This window comes from Phocoena sinus, chromosome 3, assembly GCF_008692025.1.
Source record: "Phocoena sinus isolate mPhoSin1 chromosome 3, mPhoSin1.pri, whole genome shotgun sequence".
Classification (NCBI taxonomy): domain Eukaryota; kingdom Metazoa; phylum Chordata; class Mammalia; order Artiodactyla; family Phocoenidae; genus Phocoena; species Phocoena sinus.
In genome coordinates, this window is record NC_045765.1 from 65,410,419 (window position 1) to 65,426,645 (window position 16,227).

Below are 16,227 nucleotides of genomic sequence, written 5' to 3' on the forward strand. Positions count from 1 at the left end.
AATTTTCCAGGGAATGTTGGGATGCCACCTGATACATCTTCTAAATGAAACTATACAGATATAAAGCGTTTTTGCAACTATTTTTGAATCTTCAGAATGAGAAATAGGAATAATAGTTTTATAAACATTTAAATTTTTTCTAGTTATCTGTGCATGAAAAACCTGATGTCTTAATATTGGCAACTTTAATTTTACTATTTTTATATAACTGGAATGCAATTTTTTTCATGGTTATATCAAAAGGGGATTAACAGAGCCAGAAACCATTGGGCTATAGTGTATAATACAGCAGAGTCTTAACATCAGATAGCAGGTTTTGAGTCTGCTCTGTACCTACTAAGCTGCGTCATCCTAGACACCCTAGATGAATTTCTTTCCCTTTCAGTTTCCAAAATATAGCTCTGTGCCTGCCTCTCAGAATCACTGGGAGTACCTTTTACACAGTAAAAGGTACCTTTTACACAGCCTTGAGTAAATGGCAACATTCGTATTTCTGTTAATGACAATTAGAGCAAGAATAACATCTATTTCCCTGTTGGCTTAGTTGATACAGACAGAACTATCAAGACACCTGCCATGATTAAAACGTCACCTATCACCATGGACCACCTTGGACAATATCTGGCCTGCCTATAAAACCTGTTTGACACTTTTTTTTTTTTTTTTTTTTTTTTTTTTTGCGGTACGCGGGCCTCTCACTGTTGTGGCCCCTCCCGTCGCGGAGCACAGGCTCTGGAGGCGCAGGCCCAGCGGCCATGGCTCACGGGCCCAGCCGCTCCGCGGCACGTGGGATCTTCCCGGACCGGGGCACGAACCCGTGTCCCCTGCATCGGCAGGCGGACTCTCAACCACTGCGCCACCAGGGAAGTCCGACACTGTTTTTATATAATTTATGAAAAATAACATTTTGCTAAAACACAGCAAAGTGAAACGTTAAAGGTCCTATCCCAAACAGATAGTCCGACTTACTAGTCTTTCTTACAGCTAACACCAAATTAGAATGCAGCAGCAAAATCCAAATGAGATCCCTTAGTAAAAGCCCCCATGAACCTATAATGATAACAGCAATTATGTTAATTCACCAGGGATTTACTTCGTACATACTAGGCACTCAGCTAGTCACTTTACAAAAGCTGTCATTTAATCCTCAGAATTACACTGTGAAGGAGATGGTATTATCATCATTTTACAGCTGAGTAAAGCGAGACTCAGGGCAGCTGATAATCTTATCTTCAATCACACAGCTAAGAAGTGGCAGATCAGAAGTGAAACCTGGGACTGTCTGGCTTATCTTGATCTAAACCACTTGACTGGTCTTTCCACCTGATACACTCTCCCTGGAAATATAATGATTTCATAATACATCTCCATTAGAAACATCCAATGAGAATTTAAGACCTCTGAAATGGAAAGTTCTAAAAGCTATATATATAAATTGTTCATGGATGAGACGCAAGATGCCAAGAATACAGTTTTCAGGGTAAGAGCTTTAAATACAAAAAAGTGACCGTGATCTAAGCTGTGCTGTTTTACAAAACAAAACAAAACTAGTAACTAATAAAAATAGAACTGTCCTACCTTTGAAAAACATAAGCAGTTTATGTATTTTGGAGGTATGCTAAAAAGAACTGTTACTAGGATTTAAAGTTGATTTCTCCAGGTACCTACTTACTGAGCAAAGCAATTAAATGTTTTTGGCTTAAAATTCCAACAAAACCTGACTGGTAGTGGTAAAAACAAGGAAACTATGCAATTAGTTATTGGCAAGCAAAGCAAAACTGGCGCAAGTAAAACTGCAAAATTAATTGGTCCTAATTAGGCAAAAACATGGTCAAGAAAAAAGTTTGAAAACTCTGTTTTGAGAGGTAACCAGCCCTATGCACTTCAAGCCGAGTCCCTCAGGATATGGGACGTTTCTCAGGTTGGCCTCAACATCATGGCCACAGAAATCTTTTCAGAGATATCGTGGCCCTTCTAGTTTGCTCTTCTAAAGGGACTTTATGGCTTTACTAATTTTTTGCACAATTTAAGGTTTAGATTTGCTCCAGAAACTGCAATCTAAATTAGAATGAGCAACTAAAATGTCAGAATATATCCAGAGATGCACTGTGATAGTTTTCCCTGCTGCATTCATATTATCACTGCCCCTGCACTAGAGGTAAATATTGCTTCACCATGTTATCAAAATTCTGTGTGACTCCTTTATCCTATTTATTGCTACAGTTCAGAGAAATTTTATCTTACTAGTTAACTTCCTTCCAAGGTGAAGAGGAGCTGAATTTCAATCTTGGAGGATATTACCGTTGAATGGAAAAAAAAAAAAGAACAAAAATACACAATAGAGGCCTTCTGGCTTCTCCACTCCTATAACATAAGATAAAATCAGTGCTTAAGAGTAATAAGGGATAGATTGGGAGTTTGGGATTGACATGTACACACTGCTATATTTAAAATAAAATGCCTTTCTATGAAAAAAATATCATCATTAAATAAAAAGAGTAAGCATTTTAGCTATTTCATCAGGTCACAAACTGAGCTGGAAGGACAACTGGAACAAGCAAAAGCGAAAGCCTTGAATAACTAACTTTTCTACTATATACTGCCTAATTCATTTTCATGTGATGTGCAATTATTATATAATAAAGGTTACACGGAAGGTACTGTACTTTAGACACCACTGGTAGAAATGTAGATCCCCCCCCCATATTTCTCTGTGAATCTAAAACTTCTATATGAGGTGTCAGTATATATCTATTAACCTAAAATACTTGAATATTTTCACTAAGGTCCTTGCCATGATCCTCCTCATGCTCCACCTTCCTACCCCCATGCAAGAAGCATAAGCATAAACCATTTAGATTAAACCAAAGCATCAGTTTTCATACTGCACTTCCACTTTGTTATGCAACCCATCTTACTAGGTCCTTCATTAGTTAGGCACTCAACCAAAGACTTCTTTGTAGTTCACTGTCAGTATATTTATGCAAAGCCTAAATCGAAGGGGAGCGGGAAGAAGGTTAGCACTTACTGAAATAAAGAAAATGATGCACAGGTTGGGGTGGGAGAAGGGAGACAAAGAAGCTGAGAGTCTGCCAAGAGCCCACCACTGGCTGGGAGGTGGGAGCCCAACCTTGCCAGGCAAATCCTAGCTTGCAGGCAGTGCAGAATAAGAGCAGACATGAAGACTGGCATTCATGCACTTGCGATTAAACATGTTTTTTCTGCAAAGGCAGTCAACCCGGATAATGTTACTATTCGAGGCAGTAGGTATTCCACAATGAAATCAGGATCACTTTCCTCCTCGTCAAATAATCTTGTCAGATCTGACAAAATTTAGAACTTACCAAACTCTATATCTCTGCGTTCTTGCACTCACTGAAGGTATCAAGAAAGGTAAAATGCGCGCCCTTACCCCTCCCCCCAGCCCCCCCACGCCTTCGCTAAAATAAACAGCAGAGATTTCAGAATTTTTCAAAAGCTGTGCTAATAATTAGTAATTTACAACAGAGAAAGTGATTGAAGTGGGAGAGGGGGAATTAAACCATTGGCATAGAATTATGAAACTATTTTATACCCTTAACATGCACACTTCATCACACACCCAGAATATTAGTTGTGAATTGGTTCTAACAAAAAAATGAGGGGGCAGGGGTAGGAGGCAGGGTTGCCATTCTGCACAAGCCGACCACACCCCATACTCTACCTGCACCCACCACGACGGCCCTGGGCTCACAGCTGCGGATGCAATGCAGGAGGGAGACGTAGCGAATGTTGGAGTTGAGGAAGGCCACCACGCAGCCCAGCTTGGCCAGGCCGAACCACACGTGAATGAAATCGGGCTCATTGCTCATCAGCAGAGCCACGGTATCGCCCCTTTTCAGCGTGGAATGGTTCAGGAAGACATGGGCCACTCTACTACTCCTCTTGTCCACATCCTGATAGGTGTAGATGTCTCCCTCATAGATGATGAAAGGTTTCTGAGGCTGCTTCCTGGCATGCATCAGGAATTTATCCAGGACAGTGACCAGCTCCCCTTTCAGTCTGTACATCTCCATCCGAAGTCCACAGCGTGCCACCTTCAGCAGGTACCAGAAGTCGTCCCAGAAGTAAGGGTACAGGAGTTTCTGCATGAAGCTCAGGAAGACCATTCCAGCCCCTAGTCCTGTTAGCCATGACAAGAGCATGGGGGCCACAGGGCCAGAAGACAGCTCTGATCCCGGCCCTGCCATTGTCCTCTTCTAGGTGCACCTCTCCTCGGAGACAACTGGTCCGCAACGTGCAAGGCTAGCACCTGCAGCTCGTCCCAACCTTTCCGGGAAGAAGGGAATCTTGCGAAACAGAATCAGAAGTTTGCACAAAAGTCGCCCCAAGGAGTGCCGGGGATCAGGCGTGGGACACCTGGTGGATGAGCAGACAACCCATGAGATAAGCTCAGGGCCTCGGGATCTATGAATCAAGCACAGCCCCCTCGCCTCTGAACCCCGACGGCGGCCCACGCCCTGCGGCTTTCTCAGGCGCCTGCCAGCCCTCCCCGGGCTGGTTGGGTCAGTCCCCGGTGCCTTCTAAGCCCCTGAGCAAACCCCACCACGGTCAAGGGCAGATAGATGCCTTCCTCGTCGAGGTAGTCTTTCCGGTGCCTGCAACTTGGAGGCTGAATTCGAGCTGAGAGAAGCTGGGGTGGCGACTGCTCAGAAACGCACCGGCTTCTCGGCTTGATCAACCACAAACCGCGTAGGGTGACGCGGCCACACCTCCGTCCCGGGTGTCCCAGGTCTCGTGGGATCCGGGCCCCGCAGCGCCGCCTCGCGCCGCAGCCGCAGCCGCAGCCCAGCGCCCGGGAGCTCCCCTCGGGCACGTCGGGTCCCCGCGGGGCTCCCAGGTGACCGCCGCGCCCGCTGGAAGAGTTGCCTTCTACGCCGGCCGCGGCTCCGCTCCGAGAGTTCTGGAGCCGGTGTAGCTCTCCTCCGAGCCACGGCGGAGCTGTTGCCCGCCTCCCGCCCGCCTCAAGGCTCCCAGCCAACCCCTGCTCAGACCGCGGCCGCTTGAGCGACTCTGGCCCCCTCGCCGGCTCCTCCCTTGGCGCACGTCACGTCCAGCCCCCCGGCGAGTGTGCTGCGATCGGACTCCCAGGAGGGAAAGTCGCATGGCATGGGGTCGAGGGGAACTAGGCTGCTGGAACAGGGTCGGGGAGTTCATTCATTCAATAAATAGTCAATAAAGGAAACTAGGCTAGAGAGGCGAGGGGAAGAATTAAAGAAAAAACCCCCAAACTGCCGTAGGGGGCAGGGGGGAGGCAGGGAACAGGGAGACAGGCAACAACAAAAAAGATATTTATGAATTGGACAGATTAAGGAATATTTGAACTCTTTGTTCATGAAACATCACAAAGTTGGTTTGCCGTTCTACAAAAAGTATTTGTGAAAACTTATATCAGTAGGTTGGTATTGACATTTATACTAGAATTCTATCCTTAGAGTGCCTTGATAGTGCTTTTTTTTTTTTTTTTTCCGGTACGAGGGCCTCTCACTGCTGTGGCCTCTCCCGTTGCGGAGCACAGGCTCCAGACGCGCAGGCTCAGCGGCCATGGCTCACAGGCCCAGCCGCTCCGCGGCTTGTGGGATCCTCCCAGACCGGGGCACGAACCCGTGTCCCCTGCATCAGCAGGCGGACTCTCAACCACTGCGCCACCAGGGAAGCCCTGATAGTGCTTTTTATAAAATTTTCCAGTACTGATTGATGTGGGAGCTTAAGTCCATACCCACATCCATATATTTTTTAAAAGCATAAAATAATTTTTTTCCACTGAAATAATTTAAAAAATGAACAGAACTTCAAAGGATCCCAAAAGGGGGGAGGGCAAAGAGGAGCTGAAACAGGTAATTGCAAATAACAATAAATTTTAGACAATGGTGAAATTTTACTGAAGATAAACTGAGGGGTGTTTAATTACACATTTTTTTCTTTCACATACCACCATCCCAGCTCTCTGCTTTTAAGAAGTGTATAAATGGTTAATTGCACATATTGAAATGATTAAGCATTGCCTCACTTTGTCAGCTTTTCCTCCTTCAGTCTTATGTTCTGCAACTGGGTTCTAGCTAACCTCAGATTTCCTCATAAAGAAAAAACTGATAACTCCAAGGCAGACTGGTTTAATAATCTGAAAATGATTACTTTGAAGTCACAGTGAAGAGCCCAAAAGAAAGAGAAGCCCTTAAAACCCTTTTGTGTAGATCAAGAAAATGCTTTCTAAATTTATTTGGAAACTCTGGGCTTTTCAATTCAGAAACACCTTTCCATTTAAAGAAAAGTATTAGTACCCAGTAGTTTACAACTGAGAAGTTAGTTTACAGCTTGAAAAGCATCTTTGACATTCTATGCTTTTCTCTCCTAGATCTAATCTGAATCAGTCACCTCCAAGAAAACAATATTTGAAGCAGAGAATAGAATATGGAGCAGTTGGTCTCAGACTTTTGAATTCCAATACAAGTAAAATCTGTCCACCTCTACTGGAAAATGAGTAACAAAACATAGGTTTGCCATCTTTTTAATGTGTAAAATTAAAAACATTAAGCACACATTAAAACAATTACCATCTACTGTCACCACTATTTCATAAAGGGAAGAATTTATTTCAGCATTAAAGAAGGAAGGGAATACCATTATAATAAAAGACAGTCTTTGAGAATAAATAAAATTAACTTCATGAAAAACTCATGTGTTACACTGATTTTTCATATCACGGACCTCCTAACATCATCCCAGGTCATGGAACAAAATTTTTAGCAACTATTGATATAAGTGAGCTAAGAAAATATTTGGCACCATAAATGTGAGACAGTTTGATTTATTAGGAGAACTAAAAACATATGTTGCCAAAAATTTATATTGGCTAAGGCCAATTCCATGCCTGAAATCTCACCACAAAGAAGGAATCAATGATCATCTTGGCACAGCTAGAAGTATTGTGTGTATTCCTACATTAGCCCCATGTAAAAGACAAATCTTGCTTTATTTTCAGTCCAAATATGCTCTACTCTACCCCTTTCCCATTTCCGATTTGACTTTCCTCTCTAACCCACTCCCACCCCACTCTTTACCCTCAGTTACGTTGGGGATGAATTGTTTGATGAGTAGATCAAAGTAAAACTGAAACAAAGCATCATATGATGAGCCATGACTTATGCCCATAGGATTTTAGCACTGTAAGTTGAAAATTTTTACTTTGTGAAGATCAGTTACTTGTGTCCATTATGTTTTCTGATGAAATCCTACAGCAGTCACATTTTGGATTATGGGAGGTTTGGGGAAGAAGGTAGAGGTTTAGAAAGGCCCCAGATGATGCTACATTGGCACCAAAATACCATAACAGGTGTTTGCACTGGGCCAAGAAGCACTGAGTTCCTACACTGCAGCTGGCACTTGGGGAAGGGGTTGGGGTGGAGTGGAATATATGAGGAAGAGAGAGATGGTGAAATGAGAGTGAGAAATGCTGAATGTAAGTAAGACTCATCCACTTTAAAATTCTGTCCAAGAACAGGGTTTTTTTCAGGTTTTAATTACTGTTTTACTCTCTGATCGGAGTTCGGTTTTTAATGGGAAGCTTACTCATCCTACAATCTGTTTGTTTGTATTAATTAACAATTATTGCCCACGATAGTATTCCTCACAAGGACTCATGAAGTGAACTCAACATTAAAGATGAGGCTTCCTGTTAGAGAGTTGGGTGGTATTAACATTACCACATGTCTTAGATACACCAAACACTTCCTGAAATATAAACTTTTTATAGCACCAAATAAGTGATTCAGTAATAATGGTCTGGGGAACAATTCCCAAACAAATTAAATATATAATTATCATTTTTGCCACAGAATACAAACTATGCCTAGAAAGTCATGCCAGTCAGAATTCTGCCAAGACATTTTACACTCATATTTTATTCATGGCTTTTAAAAACAGTTTGCATACATCTGGATACTCCTGTTTATGATAACTTCCCCTTCCTCAGTGCTGGTGACATGTACTATTTGGAAAAGATGTTTATATAAAGTTTTATCACTGACTCTGAGTCCTCAGTGTAAGCCTCATTTCTATTTTATAAGCCACCTATGTGGAGGGAGGTCATCTGATCATTAATGAGATAAATCGAAGAAACTCTTTGGCAGCTTTTATTAGGAATTAACAATGTACTGAATATTGCAGTGAGTTGTTCCATGGGCCCCTATTTTTGCATATCTGATAAGGTAGAAGGTATGGGCAGGGAGAGTGGGACTTCTGAGATTCAGAGTGTATATCTTATTTCTTGACACATCCTGCAAATTTATAACACTTAAAATTAAAAATTTACACCAATGCCTTAATTATAATAATCATTTCTCCCTGGGCAGGTAGGTGGTCCAGAGCTGGCATGACTCTGCAGACTTCAACCTGTGCCTTCCACTTAGAAAAGCAAGGCAGCTGCTACAGGTCTTGCCTGTACCCAGTCATCGACCGAGAGAGGAGGGGACCAGGCAACACCTCAGTTGGTGTTTCTTTGTTTAGGTTTCATTTTTTAGCTTTTTATTAAGTGAAAAGTTTCAAACATACATAAAGATAGAAATAATACAAATATTGCTTCCAAACCAAACTTGGGTCCACTTGCCCAAATGCAGCAAAGCCAATCTACTGACACCTGGTTGAGGTGAAAGAAATTTCAGTATTTATTGCAGGACGCCAAGCAAGGAGAACATGCTCAAAAGACCCAAACTCCCTGATGACTTTCAGGGAAGGGTTTTTAATGTTGACCTTAGGGGTGAGGGTTGTAGGGTACCTGATCAGCTCATGGACATTCTTTGATGGGCTGGTGGTGAGGTAACAGGGTGATGTTTTGCAAATATCAATTATCAGCCTTCTGATTCCGATCAGTCTGGTGTCTACTGCCCGTGGTGAGTGTGTAGTCCCCATCCTCTACCTGGGTGAGGGTCTTAGGTTCTACAGAACAACTCAAAGATATGTATCAGATTATTATACATATCCCTTCAGGAGGAACTAGGACTCTTTCATTGCTCAACTATTTTTCAAGCTATCATACTTTTCTTGCTTAACTGCTTTTCCTTTGTTTCTGCATTCCCCCACTTCTCTAATTAGTAACTGCTTGAGTCTGCTCTTTGGAACTTGGGGAAGGCCTAGAAGACCAAAGCCTTTTTCTACAAATATAGAGGGGACATGGAGGGGCTTTTTTACCCAGGAAGGCCCTGCAGGGTTCTACTTAGTTTCAATCCTCCCTTTTCTTTGCTACTCCTCAATCCTGAGAGGAACAAGGGCAGGGCAAGAAAGAAAATAAAGTTTTGTTTTGTTTTGTTTGTGGTACGCGGGCCTCTCACTGTTGTGGCCTCTCCCGTTGCGGAGCACAGGCTCCGGCCGCGCAGGCTCAGCGGCCACGGCTCACGGCCCCAGCCGCTCCGCGGCATGTGGGATCTTCCCGAACCGGGGCACGAACCCGCGTCCCCTGCATCGGCAGGTGGACTCTCAACCACTGCGTCACCAGGGGAGCCCGAAAATAAAGTTTTTGATTGAAAGGTTCATCACAGACTTGGCAAGGGAACTTGGTTTTAGGGGACTTGGTTTCACAATATCCATCCCATATACTCATCATCTAGGTTTCATGATTGTTAACATTCTGCCCAATTTTTTCAACTATTTTTTTCCTGAAGTATTTAAATTACAGACAACATAGAGTATTTCTACCCTAAATACCTCTGGGTACCTCTGAAAAAAGGATGTTTCCCTACCTACTCACCATACAATAATTACATCAGATAAAACTAACAATAATTCTTTAGTACTATCTAATACTTAGTCCATCGTTGATTCCTTCCAAAATGTTTTTTAGAGTTGGTTGGTCTAAACCAGAATCAACTCAAGCTCTTTCTCTTTTAATCTGAATAGACCTTATCACAACCACTGTATCTTTTCCCAAGACATTTTCCAGTTAAAGGCCAGTGGTCTTGCAGAGTGTCCCAACTTCTGCACTGGTCTGATGCTTCCCCATGTCTCCTTTAACATGTTCCTTTGTCCCCTGTATTCCAAATAAACTGGGAATTAGACTTAAGGACTTGATGAGGCTCAGGTTAAACATTCTGGGGGAGACTATAGGTGATTCTATGTACTTTAGGTTGTAGTACCAGATAAACATAATACCTAGTTGTCCCGAAATAGAACATCACTATTGATGATGAAATGTAGCTTACCGTATACACTGATCGGCACCTTGCTTCCTCCACCTAATGTGTCCCTGTGATTACAATCTGTCATTATGCAGAAATCCTCATTTTTTGTGTGTGTGGTTGCATATACTCCATTGTGTGCTATTATCACAACCTACTCAACTCACTCTCTGCTGATAGGTTTGTTTTCAGTCTTTTGCCATTACAAATATTGTTACAGTTAATGAGCATGTGCACATAGTATATACTTTTGCCAGTGTAACTTTGGGATAGCTTCCTAGAAATGAGATTGCTGAGTGAAAGAGTAAACATATCTGTGATTTTTCTAGATATTGCCAATTTACCCTCCATATCAGCTGTATCATTGGCATGTTCACCATCAGTGTATGAAATTATCTGGGAAGTACAAAAGCAGTTACTAACGACATTCATTAAATTGGAAATATCAGGGAATACGTATAATATTTACACAAACATGTACAAGTTAGTTCACGTTATATACTGTAAAGGTTTTTGTTCTGTTTTGTAACGCTATTATTGAAGTGTTTCATGCCTATCGAATGTAAATTTTCCTTTTACTTTACAAGATACTATTTAATTCAAAATTCATATCTGTTTTATGATTTTGATGATACTGAATTTCCAGCCTATATCATACAGTAAATTAGAAAAACATATTTAAAACAAAAGCTAAATCAAATTAACAGACCTTTTCAGAGTTGAGAAATATGGCAGCAACGTGGCCTCTAAATCCAGGCCACACTTCAAAGAGATACTGTTCTCCAAATTATTATAAGAATGTGTGTTCTTATTTGCTACAGGAGGTACATACAAATTTTGCCTTGTTTAATAGTTGATATCCATGAACTGCATAATATAATACCAAATGAAAACCTAAAGATTACAGACAAGGAATTTCTGATGCATGCCAACAGGAAAAACCTGTCGACTTTTTAAATCAGCTTTTGAACCCTTAGAAAGATTACAAAAGGCCTAATATGGACCTTTCTCAATGTGGAAATTTCATGAATAGAATACAGATTTGATTATGTATTTTACTGTTAATGAAAGATACCCAATAACAGATGTAGAAAGCCTGCTACTCCATCACAGCTGTGAGTTTCCAACAGACAGTCAATGCCAGTTTCTGTGGCTCTGTTTCAACAAAATGAGAACCAGAATAAACACAGTGACTGACACCCTTGTATAAAGATCAGAATACGAGAGACACGAGTTCTAGCAATGACACGCTGACAGAACCTCTGGCTAGAGGATTTACCCAGGGGAGGGCAGAAGCACGGTTAGCTTCGCTGCTGCCATCTGACCACATAATTTGTCAAAGCTTAGGCACAGGAGTGCCTCATGCAACTCAGGACCATCTTTGACAAGGCTCTAGAGGGAATGTTAATTAAGTCATTTCTCACCAGGGAAGCTTATGAATGGCGCTCTCCCTGCGCCCTGGCATAATATTGGTAGATCACCAGTGAAATTAAGCATACCATCTGGGCTTCAAGGTCACCTGGCGATACCCACCTGACCTTGTCATCTAGACCAAGTGAACTAAATAGTTTTCTTACCTGCTCTTCAACCCCAAGTACACTGGAATCTGGTCTCAGCAGTCTTACATATAAGTCTTTACACTCATATGAGCAAAGGTTGCCCAATTCAACCCCCTGATATGAAAAAACCTCAGGTTGTCACACTCAGGTCTTTATGTTCTCTGGCTTCCAAGATCACATGATAAGACTAAAGAATTCTAATTCATATTCTTCTCTTGGTGGGCCCTTTTCAAAAATTCCATGTACTTATACAGCTCTAAATGGTACCCCCTCCTACGCCAATAACAAATGCAGAGAAAATTGTAAACTGAGGGGTACCTCAGTGCTGTATCACCTAGTGTATTATTTACCTCAGTGGGACAAAGTTAGCATAGTCTAATTCTCTCCAGGCATTTACTAAGTACATATTCTTCATTGTAACATTTTTTTATCCTTTTCAATGTCATTGAGGCTATTCTAATAGCAGGCCAAGATTTAGAGAAGCTGCATGGCAAATAAAAGGGCTCAAAGTAGGTAAATCAGAAATAGATAACCATAGCCAATAAGGCATACATTCTCCAGGTCCATACACATCAGGGAGTCTTGGTAGGCATAAGCAATATCTCTCACATCTCCATAACCATCCTACCTGGACCTTCCATTAAATAAAGAAGAGTTTCCTTGGGTGATGCTTAGAGACCAAGCTAATACCCCAGGAAAACTTCTGTCTTCTTTTCCTTTCTCCCAAGACTGAACCCTGGCCTGCACCATTCCCTCCCATCACTACCCCACAGAGTCCTAACTGGTTGCACGTCTCCTTCACCAGCCTCAATATTAAGACTAAAGGATTAGGATATATGATGTGATAATCCTGTATTCACATAACCACAATGGTCAATTGTAGTATCAGGTGGAATGGGAGGGATGTAGGCCCACCTCAAGCATGTAAGAAACTTGAGTAGTTCCTTGGCTTCATTTAATCAGCAGAACACCAAGGGGACCAGCCTGCCCTCCTTTAACAGAGAGCACCTACTGGAAGACTGATGAGTGATTCTGCCTGATATCTGAGGGACCCTCAGCTCACATGTGACAGAAATGTCACTGCTGGGACTCACTGCTGGGCCTCTCCCCTAGAAGTCCTCAGGCTCTAACATCAGCAGGTTGGTAGGTGGGTCTTTCAACTCCTGCAACTGGCCATCCCCCACTGACTCTTACATTTGATGGATCCTTAAACTACCAATGTGCTAAAGGTCAATTTGATGAGTGACACATTCACCAATATTTAATTTACTAAAAGATGATTTGCTGAGCTATTGAGAAGTTCTTTAATGTTTCAGGTTTTTGTTTTTGTTTTGTTTTGTTTTGCCTTTTGCATCTCCCTGTATTGCTACCAATACCTCAGGCTTGCCCTTGTACCTTCCAGAGGCTGTCAGACAAATACTAGAATGTGTGTAAGACAATTAATCCAGCAGTATTGCTGCCAGAGGCAGGGAAGGGGCAGACCCAATTGCGGGAGCAGGGCAACATTAAGCTGCAAATAGAATTTAAAGGTCAATCTATCCTTTTTATATAAAACAGGAGCATTAGCACAGGGTCAAGTGGAGCAGGGGAAGGTGCAGGAGGAGGCAGGGACCTCATTTAGCAAAATGGAAACTTTTCAAAGAGTCCAACATTTTTCTTCCCAGGCTCAATGCTTGGTATATTTCCTCACACTAGATTAGGAGAAGGGTGGAGTAAATATAGGGATTACTGGAGCTTCATTATGGAGCCAGAATGAGGAAGGGATTAGTAAATATGAATGAGGACTTTTTTTCTTAAAGCAACTTAATTATTTAAAAATGCATTTGAGGGTTAAAAGATTGGTTCAACAGATTTTAGAAGATAGAATAAAAGGACTAGAAAATACAAATTATTTTCTTGCTAGGGTTTATTTAAACCACCGGTCAAAGGCTAACCCACCCATTTACTATCCTACTTGCTTCAGCAGCTCCTCTTCTGCTTTAAGCAAAGCCAGTAGATTGTTTTCTGATGTGCTTTCATGAACTGTTTGACACCTGCTCAGACTTGGTTGCAGAAGATTTTGGAAAAAAAAGTAAAAGCATGCTTATTTACTAGACTAAAAATAGAGGTTCATCAACATGCATATACAGAAATATCTACAACTGAGGCATTCACAAGTAATATATGGGTCCTTTTTGTTTCTTCTTACTTCATGACAAGGTAAATAATTCAGAATTAGCTTATGTGTATATATATATATATATATATATATATATACACATATATATATATATACACACACATATATATGTATGCATGTATGTATATTCTTTCACTGTCTAATATCAATAATAAATATTATTATTAGTCAAATTTAAATGCTCTTTAGGTGACTCAGAGAGTTTCTTGAGAATATCTTATTTTTCAAACAACTTTACTGAAGTATAATATATAATAATTAGAAACAGTACAAACTCAAAGTATAAAATTTAATGTCTTGACATATGTATATGCCTAAGAAATCATCACCACAGTCAAGATAATGAACACATCATCAACCCTCAAAGTGTCCTCCTTTGAATCCCTCATTCCTGCCACTCCCCACCACACCTGCCCTACCCCTGTCCCCAAGCAAATCCTGACAGTTCCTTCTATCATTATATATTAATTTGCATTTTTTAGAATTCCATGTAAATGAATCATATAATGTGCACTTTTGTTTGGTCTGTTTTCTTTCACTCAGCATAATTATTTTTAGATTAACTTATTTTGCTGCAAGTAGAAATGGCTTGGGATTGATATATATACACTAATATGTATAAAATAGATAACTAATGAGAACCTGGTGTATAGCACAGGGAACTCCACTTCGCTGTACAGTAGAAACTAACACAACATTGTAAAAGAACTATACCCCAATTAAAAACAAAAAGAAAGGGTTTATTTCTTTATATTGATAAGTAGTATTACATTGAATGGATATACTACAACTTGTTTATCCACACACCTTTTAATGAAATTTTAGTGTTTTCCCAGTGTTTGGTCATTATAAGTAAAGCTGCTATGACCATTATTGTACAAATATTTGCCTGGACATATTCTTTCAATTTTCTTGAATAAATAGCTGGGGGTAGAATAGCTGAGTCATAGGGTAAGGATCTATCTAACTTTGAAAGAAACTCCCAAAATGTTTTCCAAAGTGCTAGCACAACTTTTTATTCTCATTAACAGTGAATGAGAGTTTCAGTTGCTCTACAGCCTGATCAACACTTAGTAAGCTAAAACATTTTCATTTCAGACATTCTAATATCTGTGTAGAAATATCTCACTGTGGTTTTGACTCTATATCCCTAATGAGTAATAATGAGCTACTTTTCAAGTGCTAATTTGCCTTCATACAGCTTAAATGTCTATCCAAATCATTTGCCTACTTTGCATGTTTTTTTTGTTTTCTTATAGAGTTTTGAGAGCTCTTTTTATATATATTCTGGATAAAAGGTCCTTATCAATATGTGCTTTGCAAATATTTTCTCCTGGGCTTCAGTTTGTCTGCTTTTCCCCCTCAGATTTCTTAAGAATGCCTTTCAAAGTACTTTATTCTGTTTAAGTCTTATTTATCATTTTTTTCTTTTATGGTTCATGCCTTTTACACCCCATTTAAAAGTCTTTTGCCTGAGGTTTCACAAAAAAAGTTTCCTCCTATACTTTCTACTTGACAAATACGAGTTTTAGGTTTTATATTTATATTTATGATCCATTTGAGTTAATAATTTATACAGTGCAGGGTATGAATTTAACTTCATTTTTTGGGTATACTGATATCTATTCCAGCACCATTTGTTAAAAAGACTTCTTTCTACACTGAATTTCTTTTGCAACTTTGTTGAAAATCAGTTGTCTATATATGAATGGTTCTATTTTTGTAATCTCTATTATGTTCCATTGATCTATTTGTGTACCGGTACAGAATTTTTTCAGTATCTTCATTATTCTAGCTATAATCTTAAAATACATCATTAATCCTCAAACATTAATTTTCTTTTTCAAAGTTGCTTTGGCTTTTCTATATCATTTGCATTTCCATTTGAAGTTTAGAATAAGTCTGTCAGTTTCTACAAATAAAGTCTGTGAGATTTTTATTCAAATGCACTGGATCTATAGAATAATTTGGAGAGAATAGACATCTTAAAAATACTGATCTTTGAATCCAGTAACACAATATATCTCTCCATTTATTCAGTCTTCTTTAACATCTGTCAACATTATGTTGGTAGTTTTTGTTGCACAGTTACAGCTCAGCTTTTGTCAGATTTATATAAGCATTTGATAATCTTGATATTACTATATACAGTATTTATAAAATTTTTCAATATCTGACTTTTCTTTGCTGGTATAAAGAAATACCATCAATTTCCGTATGTTAATCTAATACCCTGGAACTGTTGCTAAATTCATTTATTAGTTACAATAACTTTTTTGCA

General features: G+C 40.2%; 1 protein-coding gene across 1 annotated transcript in view; it reads right to left on the reverse strand.

The window, feature by feature from the left end:
- The window catches only part of SLC27A6 (solute carrier family 27 member 6), a 64,572-nt gene extending 59,649 nt beyond the window's left edge, over positions 1-4,923 (reverse strand). The window contains exons 1-2 of the mRNA XM_032625047.1: positions 4,752-4,923; positions 3,704-4,398 (exon numbers count right to left, since the gene is read on the reverse strand). Coding sequence (XP_032480938.1) covers positions 3,704-4,229 — 526 coding nt within the window. The 5' untranslated portion in view covers positions 4,230-4,398; positions 4,752-4,923. The remainder of the gene's footprint in view (positions 1-3,703; positions 4,399-4,751) is intronic.
- Positions 4,924-16,227: the final 11,304 nt, after the last annotated feature.